The following is a 12,191-nucleotide window of genomic DNA, read 5'->3' as shown; positions in this document are numbered from 1 at the left end:
TTCAGTGCCCCTGCCCCCCGGCTTGACACTCTGCGGGGTTGTAATTTAGGTTTTCCCCAGTTTGAACGCCCGAGAAGGGTTGTATAGTTCTGTGAGGCGAACAACCTGCGGGGTCGTAATTGGCGCCGGCGTTCTGTTGCGAGGAACGCTTAGCCGGGTGGGCGCCCTGTGATCTAGAGGGCCGTAGCGTTCCCTGGGCTCTGTCCCGTGAATTGTGTGTCTTAGTGCCACCCTCATTGTCTGGACTCCCTCCCAGCTTACATTGGGTGCCCGTTAGGGCCCGACTTTATTGGCTCTACTGCTGATCCGCCTTTGCCAGAACTAGTTTCAATTATGGAAGGGGATCAAGAACAGTATACGGAGGGCGATGACCTCAGCTACGCACCGTGGGACGATGATTTCTATCAGGCCATAGATGACTCCATTTATCGGGCGGTGGACCAGGCCATGGTGCCCTTGGAGCAACGTCTCACGGCGTGCCTGGAAGAAGCCTATTCTAAGTTGGCGGCTCTGATTCCCGCTCCGGGCCCAGTCCCAGATCCCGTGTCCTCTCCCACTCCCCCCCCCCCAAGAAGCCCTGCACAGAGGGGGTCGACGCAGAAGCTTTCGCTTGTAACAAGAATGCTTTCAAAGCACTGGAAGAGTCCCAACCCGACCCCAGGCCTGTGGAGGTTCCCCCGCCCCCGACCCCGCGCACTATGTCCCCAGTTCCTAGGGACGATGAGGATTCGCCGGATACGAATGAGGAGGCTTGTTCAGCGAGGTCCTGGCTACCGTCACAGTCTGCTTCCTCGGAGGGTCCTTCAGATATGTTGGACCCAGACGACATCGTCCATCCTCGGTCCTCGGACTGGGTCCCGGGTGACAAGGTGGCCAAATACGTGGCCAGTTGCTTACGCAAGCCTGTGGAGTAGGACGCGCGCAACCGCCTGCGGGCGGAATGCCCGAGGCCTACCCTGGAGGGCAAGATGGCTATGATGCCGGACATCGATCCGAAAATGGCGACGTTCCTACGACGTTCCTAGCAAAGTTCGTGCAGGATCCCCGCAAGGGGATCTACAGGTCCTGGCGCACTTGCCAGGACAAGTTGCCGGACGCGGTGGGCCCTCTGACCAAAATACTGGACATGGCAGAGGAGGCCAAGGTCACAGGCGATCAGATTTCCCCGGAGGTCCTGTCCAACTGGGCCCAACGGGCCATCGTCTTCCTGGGGAATGCGAAATGTGCCCTCTCAACGGAGAGGAGGAGGTCCCTGCTAATCAAGATCGACCCTAAGTTGGGTGACCTCGCTTCTTCAGAGGCCGGACCTGTGGCTCAAGGGGGGCTGTTCGGGGACCCTTTCATTAAGGAGCTCGGAAAGTTCATCGCAACCTTCACCTCTTTGGACAGGGCGCAGTCCAATATCAAGAAAGTGTTTGCCCCTCGGGTTTTTGAGGGGGCCGGACGTGGCAGGGGCCGCTCGTTCGGCCGTGGCAACCCCTCTGATCGGGGTCAAGGCTCAAGACAATGCCCATTTTAACAACTTCTACCCCACCCAGGGCCAGCAGTTTCGAGGCTGCGGAGGAGGCCAGAGGAGACAGCAACAAAGTGTTGGTAGAGGTGAGTGTACTGCCTTCAGTGAGTTTGCGGGTTGGGGGTTTGCGGGTTTCTTCCCGCATGGGCATCCCTGACCAGTGACGCTTGGGTGCTGCAGATGGTCCAGGGCTTCCAGTTGGAGTTTCATGGCTGTCCTTACCAGCCTCAGCGTCCCCGTCCCATTATCTTTTTGCAGCACGATGTAGAGTTAGTGCGCGACGAGGCGTCCGCCCTCCTCCAAAAAGGGGCGATTTATTGCACGCAAGAGCACCCAGGAGGTTTTCTCAGCAATCTGTTTTTGGTCGACAAGGTCGCCCAGTCATCAACTTGAAAGAATTCAACGAATGGCTGGTCTACCGCCATTTCAAGATGGAGAGAATCCATCTTCTGAGGGACGTTTTGCGACCATCAGATTGGATGGTCAGGCTCGACTTGAAAGACGCCTATTTGACGGTGCCCGTTTTTCCTCCTCACCGTCATTTCCTTCAGTTCGCATGGGCAGGTCAGGATTACGAGTTCACCACGCTACCTTTCGGGCTCTCCTCGGCGCCGTGGTGCTTCACAAAAGTGTTGCACCCGGTCGTCGAGGCCTTGCAAGCTCGGGGTATTCGGATGATCGTTTACCTGGACGACATGCTCTTCATGCACCAGTGTCCAGAACGCCTCTCGTCCCAGCTTCAGATGTCGGTCAACCTTCTCCAAAGTCTGGGTTTCGTTATCAACGAGAAGAAGTCGCTTCTGGTCCCCACCCAGTGCGCCACCTTTTTGGGGTTCACGGTCAATTCAGTGGACGCCACACTGAGCCTTCCCGCTCGGAAGATGGCGAGGATCAGGCACGAGTTGCGTCAGACGCTGGCGAAGTCTCACACCTCGTTGCGCCATTTGGTGTGGGTGCTGGGTCTCCTCTCCTCGTCGATTCGAGCCATCTTCCCAGGCCCCCTTCATTATCGGGCTATGCAACGCCTGAAGGTGTATCACCTCCGGAAGGCTGTGACCTACTCACAAATGATTCCGTTGTCGGAGGAAGTGCGGGACGAGATGCGGTGGTGGCTTACGCACATGGAGGCCTGGAATGGCTGTGCGATCTTCGGCTCCGCTCCGGACATCGTTATCGAGTCCGACGCCAGTCGCTCTGGCTGGGGTGCCAGGTGCGGAGATTGTTCCACAGGGGGAGCCTGGTCGGCGCTCGAGCAGTCGTTGCATATCAACTCTTTGGAGTTGCTAGCAGGCTCTTTTGCGGTCCAGTGCTGGACGAAGGACAGAGTTCTGTCTTGTGTCCTACTTCGGATGGACAACATATCAGCAGTCTGTTATATCAACCACCTGGGAGGCACCAGGTCCAAAGTCCTAGCGGTCCTTGCCAAAGATTTTTGGAACTTTTGCCTAGACCGTCAGGTGTCGGTCACGGAGGAATACTTGCCGGGTCGACAGAACGAAGTGGCCGATTGGCACTCCCGGCACCTGCTAGACGCCAGTGTGTGGAATTTGGATCCTCTGGTGTTCTCTTGGCTAGCGGACAGGTGGGGTCCCTTTTCGGTGGACCTGTTCGCATCGCGACTGGACTACCAGCTTCCAAGGTACTTCAGTTGGCGACCGGACCCTCTGGCAGAGGCGACGGATGCTTTCCTTCAGGATTGGTCGAAGGAGCAGGGGAATGCGTTTCCCCCGTTTTCAATGATAGCGCGTGTATTGGCGTTGCTCCGCGGTCAGTTGGCGGAGGTGGTTCTGATCACCCCTTGGTGGAAGTCTCAAGTGTGGTTTCCGGTTCTCCTGGAACTTTCCTGGGATTCTCCAATCCTACTCCCCCACTCTCCACATGTTCTGCTCAGTCCGGAGGGGCTTCCCCACAGGTTAGTACAGGAGGGGTCTCTGCGTTTGATGGCTTGGCGGATCTCTGGCGTCGCTGGACGCTCCCGGGCCTTTCGGGAACGGCAGAAGACTTACTCTCCAAAGCATGGGCCGATAGCACGACCAGGAGATACCGGTCTGCTTGGCATAAATGGCGTCGCTGGTGTATGCGACGGGGCCTTGATCCCGTGGGGGCAGATGTAGTGCAAGTGTTGAACTTCTTGGCGGGATTAGTGGAGGACGGCTTGGCCTACCGGTCAGTGAATACCTTCCGTTAAGCTATCTCGGCCGGTCATGACCTGGTTCAGGGTTCCCCAGTTGGAGAACATCCCTTGGTGTGTCGGCTTTTGAGAGGAATTCGCCTCTCGTTACCTCCGGAGCCACGTTATTCCGTCCTTTCGGACGTGAACAGGGTTCTGAATCTGTTTTTATCCTGGCAGCCGAATCGGTTTTTGTCTCGTAAAGAGCTCACGGCTAAATTGTCTATGCTGCTGTGTTTGATATCTTGCAGGCGAGTCTCGGATGTGCGAGCATTAGACATCACTGCTAGAGTTTTCTCCCCTGACGGGGTGTCTTTTACTGTCAGCAGGCGGACCAAATCCCTTTCGAGAGTGATCTCGTACCCGGCCTTTCAGGACTCCCCTAAACTGTGTGTGGTGCAGTGCCTCCGTGCTTATGAGAGTTTGACTGAAGATACTCGTCCTCCGGGCGAGAGACAATTACTTATTGCCCTACGTAAACCGTACAAGGCAGTCTCTTCCCCGAATATCACCAGGTGGGTGCGTTGGGTGATGCAGGAGGCGGGGATTGATACCAAACAGTTTGGTGCCCATTCAGGGAGAGGGGCGATGGCCTCTAAAGCTTTTGCCCTTGGGGCTCGATTGGAGGATCTGATGAGGGCGGCCCATTGGTCCTCAGATTCCACTTTCAAGAGGTTTTATTTTAAGCCAGTGTTGGATGTTGCCCGGTTGGTGGTCGACAAGCTTTGAACTGGCATAATCCGAAGCCTCCGGTCCTGCCATAGAATGAGAATTTGCCTAGCCTTGGTGCTGGTAAGTTCCAATTCAATTAAAGACTCGGAGGCGAGGATTATCCCCCCCAGTGAATTCAGGGAAGTGGACCCCCCCCGTACGGAATATAAGTAATGCATTTTAAAGTTCTTTTTCGTTATACTGCTTGTACCTGCAATGTTCTTGGCATGTATTTTACACTTGTTAGTGGCTGCTGGAATGACAGTAATAAACAAGAATTGTGAGTTGGATGGAGCATGAGCTTCGCGCGAAGAAAGAGGAGGAGGGAGCAGCTGCGGGGCATGATGGGAGTGCGGAGAGCGACAAAGGACTGCCATTATGTCTCTTTTTCTTTCCCTGATGTTCATGGGAAATGTAGTTGTTTGTGGTTTTTTCTTGCTGCTGTGTTGGCAATAAAGCGAAGGAAGTAAGGCCTAATCCTCGCCTCCGAGGCCTTAATAAAATTGGAACTTACCAGCACCAAGGCTAGGCAAATTCTCATTATTCCTTTCTTATTCGAGTTCTTACGACCCTGATGCCATCCCATGTAAGGCTTCCTTTGGGATCTTGAGCTTTTTGCCTTGGTATTACAGGAAGGGCTTGTTGGACCAGTCTCTTTCCAGGGACCACATAAAGCACAATAAGGGACGGTGGGTAAACTCCCTTTTCAAGGGATTATGTCTAAAAAGGGAGCTTTCATATGGCGTGTCGGTCGGGGAGACAGGCCTCTCCTCATAGAGTAACTGTGATGAGAAAGGATGAATCAGAGTAATGAAGCTTACAGGCTAGTAATCTAGACAGTCTAAAATATGTGTCTTCAAAAATACACTACCAGTTCCTTTTATCTGCACAGGGGTAGTGAAAAGTGCAACATTTACATGTGCTAACCAAGATAGCTTCCAGCTTGTTTAGAAATGTTTTCACTTCAAATATTCAGTCTGAAAAGAGTGCTTGTGATTTGAATTGATGGTGCATGCATGATTGTGTGTGCCTAATCAGCAATGGGTAGTTGGTGGAGTGTGCTTGGCATTTTCGGCTAGGAAAAGAAATGACTACAGTCAGCCCTACAAGCAGCCTAAGGGAAAAGGGTTTACAATTAGGTGGCTAGGGAGGGTATAAGCCAAAGAAATTGGAAAATTCTTGAAATGACGTGCCACGATTTAAAGATGTATATTTGCTTAAAAGAACACAATTTGCTTCATAGCAGTTTTTGAAATTCACACATGCATTTTTTACTTACCAATTTGCTTCCACATTTTGTTCCACTTTTTGACATCATAAAATCTTCTATGTAACCTGATTCAGGTACCACAGTTTTGCAATTTCCAATTTGGACTTTAACAGCAAATAGAGAAGATGTCGCTGATCCACCAGTGCAAAAAACCTTGCCACACTTTGTGCTGCTATTAAAATAAAATATAATACAATGACAGTGATTAGTTAAAGACAGGAGACACATTTTTCAAGGAAAACTTTGATACAACCCAACCATAAATCATTGTTGACCATGTGTTTTAAATTATTTTTCCTTTTTACCTTGTTATTACATTGATCAATGGGAAAAATGTAATCATATATATGCAATATTATCATATGGAAGAGATACAGTATACAGGTAGGACAGTGGTGTAACAAAACCTTAGGGTACTCCCCTGCAATGAATGGTGAGGAGATCTCTTCTATACCCTTACCCTGGCAAATCATCACCCACTCTATAGAAGTACTTCACCGCTGCGACCCACATCTAAGGGGCATCATAAGGAGTTTCAGTGATAAGTTTAGCAGAGAAAACAACCAACTATATGATATTAGCACTGTCTGCAGCAGCCACGTTGAAAATCGATGTGCCTTTATCCTACTATTTTTTTTAATAAAGCTGGAGTTTAGAGGCTGACTGTATGTCCCCCTTACCAATGCTTAAATAAAAGCACCTCTGAAGAACAAGTTACTTACCTTCGCTAATGCCTTATCTGGTATCCACTCTATCTAGCCACAAATTCCTTACCTTAGAATTATCCCCAGAAGTCAGACTGGATATGGAAATTTTCAAGCAGTACACCTATACACTTGAAGGGGGCATTGTTCAAGTTGACCTCAATGGCGTAGACTGCGTCAGAAGTGACATATGTGGTCCCTATATATGCACCATCTCGGCACGCTGATGTGAGTTCATTTTCGTGACTTTCTGTGCAAGGAGCACAGACCCATCATGAAGACTGACTGCTGGTGTGAGCTGTTAACACCCTTTGTACGGAGAATCCCTCATTCGTTAATCAGGTCGCAAAGTGGGGAGGATGAGAGGGTGTGTAATGAATCTGCGGCTAGATAAAGTCCCTACCCGATAAGGTGTTACCAAAGATATGTAATTTGTCCATCTGATAAAGACGTCTATTAGCAGATTCCTTATCGTAGAATATATACTGAAGCAATGCCTTCTGCCTCCCCGAAGGGGAGTCTGAGAAACCAAATTAGACCATAAAGTCCTGCTGGATTGAAGGAACAATACTCCCATCTTAAAGACCTGAATATCCAGGCAGTAGTGCTTCATGAACGTGTGCAGTGAAGCCCACGTTGCAGCCTTACAGATGCCCAGGACTGGGACTCTGAAAGCTAAAGTAGTGGTTGCAACTTTGGCTCTGGTAGAATAAACACCCAAGCCTTCAGGTTGTTGCTTGTTGGCCGGTGCATAGCAGATTTCTATGCAGAATGCAATCCATTGGGAGATGGTTCCTTTCTGCACAGCCTTTCTATCTTGGCCCCAACGTACCCTACAAAGAGTTATCATGGACGTGGAATTCAGGGGCGTATCCAGCCAGTCATCATGGCGGACACGAGTTGTTGATGCTCTGCTTATCCACCCCTGTTACTCCTGTTATTTCTCCTTTGGAGGTGTGATCAGTGCCTGCATCGAGTGGGACCGGTGCGGGAACACGGTGGGGAGCCAATGCAGCCCAGTGGGTCCTTAATTGCGAGGTGCTGAGCGGAGAACTGCGGCCCGGACGTGCAGTGGGGCCCAGGGAGGGAAAGCTCGTGAACTACTCCAGGACATAACGTACGCTGCCGGGGCCTGAGACAGAGCTGTGAGCCTGCCAGGGGCGCGCGGGAGGGCTGGCGTTGTATCGCCCTGTGAAGCACAGCGCCCTGGGGGGACTGTACTGGAGGTGAGCTGCTGGGACCTGCTGTGTGCTGGCGATTGCTGCTGCCTAACGCTGCCAGTGAGTTCTGCGGGGAGAAGAGGAGGCGGGCTTGCGCTGGTAGTGGGGCGCCATTGAAGAGACAACTTCCGCACCTGGTGAGGCCTGCTGAGGATGCTCCCATAAGTGGCAGGCATCTGCGGCCTGGGGACCTGCTGGCGGCAGCGCACGAGAGACGTGACTGATAGAGTGTGCAGCGTGGCCTGAGAAGGGAAAGTGCGCCCTGGGCCCTGTAGGTGACAGCTGGTCCTGCGGCCTGAAACTGTGGAGCAAGGCTGCTGGAGGCGAGCTGGGGCTCGGACTTTGAGTCGGCCCTGCACTGCACGGGGGCTCCGGAGTGCCTGTGCAAGAGACAGGCCCCTGAGGCCTGTGATGATCTGGAGGCCTGCGGGGACTGGTGCTGCCAGTGGGCAATGTGGCACGGAGTAAGGCCTGAATGTCCTAGGGGCCGGAGGCAGTATTGGAGTACTTGACCTGTGCCTCGGGGGAACACCTGCTGTGGACATTGTTGGGAACAGCGGGTCCCTACAGGTAGCTCCCGTGAAGAGTGGACCTGAGTATGAAAGGAGCGGGACGTTACGAGTGGAGCGGACGGTCGGCCCCTGCCAGCAAGCAAGTGGGTGGACACATTGCACCTGGCATGACAGCTCGGGAGTAGCCACCCAGTGTAAGAGCAACAGAGAGTAGTTGCGACTGGAGTGCTTGGCAGCATGGGAAGCTACAGGGGAAGTGGCCGGGACAGTCCGCCGCCAAGGCCTGAGACGCGGCAAACTCGTGAATTAAGGCGCAAGCGCCATTTTGGGGGCAGTGCCATTTTGTGTGGGACGGCGACAAGAGCGGTGCGCCCTGGGCCCGAGAGTCACGCCTGCCGTAGGAGAGACCCGGATGATAGGAGGTGCCACAGGGAGACTGTGCCTAAGGCCCCCTGGGTACTTAAAGTGAGGGTAAGCCGGGAGCACCTGGTGGAGCTAAGCGGAGTCTACCGGAGTGGTGCGGGCAGCGATGTGATGCCCGGGTAAGCGGGGAGAAGCATGGGAATCCCTGTGTTATAAAGGAAAGGCAGACTGTATGATTAACCCCCCCCCCCTGTGCCGGTAGCTGGCACAGAATGGCTAGACTCCCCGGCAATACAGACAGATAGTCAGACTTCTGCAGATCGGGCTGGAAGCTTCGGGTCGACGCACACAGAGGGGGACCCTACCCCTGCGGAAAGCTCTGTTCACAGACTGACACGTCAGACTATTCCCTCGACAACAGGAAGAGGCTTGGGCTCTGGGTGGCCTGTAACTGACGGCGCCCATCCAGGTTGTGGCCCGTCTGTGGATGCCAACGGCACAGCAACTATTGATGGGCCCGCTGCGTGACAAGTCGCAGCAAGGGCAGTCGAGGGCGGAAAGTCTAGACCCCTCAGAAGGGCGCCAGAGTGGAAGCATGGATCCGCAGGCGGCGGCCCTCACAGCCAAAATGGACACTGTGCTTGCAGCGGTGGAAAAGATCGACACCACCATGGAGCAAACCAAGGAGTCCCTAGAGGCATGAATTGACAAAGTCACGTTAGATTTCACCCTTCTTCACGCGGACCACCGAGGGCTAGCCAAGAGAGTTGCAACACATAGCCAAGCACTTCTGGAGATTCAACATGTTGTCCAAAATCATACTATAGCGCAACAAGACATGATTGACCGGATCCACACACTTGAAGACAGATAGAAGACGCGAAAGGGCGCTCCCGGTGCAACAATGTTCACTTGGTGGGCCTTCCGGAAGGCGAGGAGAGCAGAAATCCGGAGCAGTACGTCGAGCCCTGGTTACGTGATCTCATGCCGCAGGAGGCGCTGTCACAGCAGTTTTTCGTGGAAAGGGTGCACAGAGTGCCGGCGCAGAAGCCCAGGCCAAAAGCCAGACCCCGCCCGTTCCTCTTTAAACTTCTCAACTATCGGGACAGAGACGTGGTGCTACGTGAAACAAGGAAATCAGGCACCTGACTATGGAGAACAGTCAGGTAATGTTCTTCCCGGACTATACAGCAACGGTGCAGAGACGGAGAAGTACCTACATGGCAGTGAAGCGTCAACTCAGTGAGCTGGAGCTGCCTTACTCCCTGTTGTTCCCGTCCCACTTGCGAGTGGTCACGAAGGAGGGAACTTGTTTTTCCGACTCTCCGTAGGAAGTGTGGGACTGGCTGTAGGAGTCGGGCCAGTGGACAGGAACGAGACCTCCAGGTTCGGATGAAGGCAGCCGGCCGGAAAGGAGAACAAGGCGGCGTAGACGGTAGGGGACACACCAAGCTGCGAGGCTGGGTCCAGTTGTGCCCAGCCCAGAGAAAATCAGGATGGATCGCCAGGAAGCTCTTGAGGTGGTGGCAACCCTTGGGACAGTGCACATCAATGGCTGCATGGAGACCCACACACGCAGCAAATCGGGAACCAGTGGCTCGTCATCTTCATCCACCGTGATTTCGGAGGACTTGAATTTGCATGTGGTGACGCCCCAGACTGCTGACCAGCTGATGTGATACCACAGCGCTGTGTGGAGTCTATACATGACCTACAAATATGCATATGCCGAGAACTGTTATGTCTTACATATGCCCGCACTCATGCTGTTGAACTGTGCTGGGCATCAGAGGCGCCCTTGAAAGATAGTGAGACGCATGTGCGCAGCTAGGGGACAGCTTGCAGCGCCGGGGTGGGATGCACGGCGCAGTCCCTCTCCGAAAACTTGAATTTGCCTGTGGTGACACCCCAGACTGCTGACCAAATTATATGATATCACGCATGCATGCATACGCTGAGAAATGTTTTGTCTTTTATATGCCTGTACTCATGTTGTTTTTGCACTGTGCTGTACACTGGGGGCGCTCTTGGCAAACAGTGCAGCGCATGCGCGAGGCCTGGGGGGGAGAGCCAGATGCGCTGGGGCAGGACGCACAGCGCAGGTGCTATATACGCAGGCTCCCCACTACTGTGGCTCGCTCCGGTCCTGTGCGTTAGAATACATCATGACACACTGCACACCTCCCGCAAGTATAGGAGGCATGAGAAGGGGGAACAGTGAAGACGAGTCACCGTCACCACACACACCCCACCAGGCACTATACTGGGATAGCTCACTACTACCTGTATTGTTTCGAGGTTTGGACGAATGCCCCTTGGGGATCTGCCCCAGTAGTTACATTGTTTGCAGTTGTTAACTCGTTTACATGGCAGCACACTGATATGCTCCCCCTCAGACCGCCACCCCCTGGTGTGGCCACTTTGCCCTGCGCCGTGCCTAATTATTCAGAACTATGATGGCGCACACTAGCATTTTGACTTGGAACATACATGGCATGCACACCCAGTCAAAGCATTATTCCATCTTTTCCTACCTACAGCGACACTCCGTAGGAATTGTCCTCCTACAGGAAACACACATGACTCAGATGGAACTGGATAGACTTCGCAGGCGCAGGAAAGGGGAAATATACAGCACTATTTTTTCGGCGCATGCGCGGGGTACACTGATCTGGGTGCGGGAGAGCATTACCTTTAATTGTGACAAGGTGGAGGTGGATCGAGAGGGCAGGTACACGCTAGTGCAAAAGAAACTAAATGGTCAAGAGATGCTTTTGGGTTCGTCATACGCACCTAATGTGGACCAGCCGTCCTTTCTAGCGTGGCTGACGCAGCTCCTGCATCCTTATGCTGGGCTCCCTTGGTTGCTAGGAGGGGACCTTAATATGGTGCTGGATGTCCAGCTGGACAGATCCTTTCCCCCCTTCCGTGCCGCAGTGACGGAGTCCAACGCGCAGGCGTTTAAAGATTGGCTCACACACCGGGCGCTTCAGGACCTGTGGCGCATCCTCCACCGACAGATAAGATCTACTCCTACTACTCAGCAGTGCATGATTTGCATGTCCGGTTAGATAGGATGGTGGTGGGTTCCAAATCACTGCTCCCGCATATTACACAGTCAGAATACCTGGGGCGGACACACTCTGACCACAATCCCTTGTGGTTTCAGATAGGCTGGGAGGTGGATCGTTCGCCGGTGCCCATGTGGAGACTTCAACCTAGCGCGCTAGAGGACCTGGAGTTTCGCTCTTCCCTGGGTACGGCCATATTAGCGTTCATTAATGAAGATACGGTGAGCAACGCATTGGTGGAGTGAGACGCACACAAAGTGACTGTCTGGGGCCATAGTTTGGGGGCCACATGGAATATACGTAGGGCGCTTTCTGACTCCCTGGCGCGCTTGGAAGATGAGTTGCTGAAATATGAACAGGAGGGAGAAGGAGGGGGTAGACACTCGAATAGGTTGCAGGATCTCCGTGCCCAACATGCGGAGCTCCTGGAGAGGCTCCGGTGTCACAACTATGCAGCACACACGGCCAGAACACATGCTAGGGCGGATAGAGTGGGCCGCCTACTGGCTTGGTTGATACAGCAGGAAGAACGCCGTGCCCCAATAGGGGCAGTACGCAGAGTGAACGGGACGCTGGTGTACACGCAGCGTGAAATTCACCGGGCATTCACCGACGACTACAAGCAGTTGTATAAGGACAAAGGAGTTGGCCTCAGGC

The 12,191-nt window shown here is 53.3% G+C and overlaps 1 protein-coding gene across 1 annotated transcript in view; it reads right to left on the bottom strand.

Moving 5' to 3' along the window:
- The window catches only part of LOC147683096 (zinc metalloproteinase-disintegrin-like cobrin), a 2,407,169-nt gene that overhangs the window by 90,517 nt on the left and 2,304,461 nt on the right, over positions 1-12,191 (bottom strand). The window contains exon 16 of the mRNA XM_086942497.1: positions 5,674-5,836. Coding sequence (XP_086798623.1) covers positions 5,674-5,836 — 163 coding nt within the window. The remainder of the gene's footprint in view (positions 1-5,673; positions 5,837-12,191) is intronic.

This window comes from Lissotriton vulgaris, chromosome 11 (genome assembly GCF_964263255.1).
Source record: "Lissotriton vulgaris chromosome 11, aLisVul1.2, whole genome shotgun sequence".
NCBI lineage: Eukaryota > Metazoa > Chordata > Amphibia > Caudata > Salamandridae > Lissotriton > Lissotriton vulgaris.
Note: the sequence above shows the minus strand (reverse complement) of the source record. Positions and strands in the feature narration are given on the sequence as shown.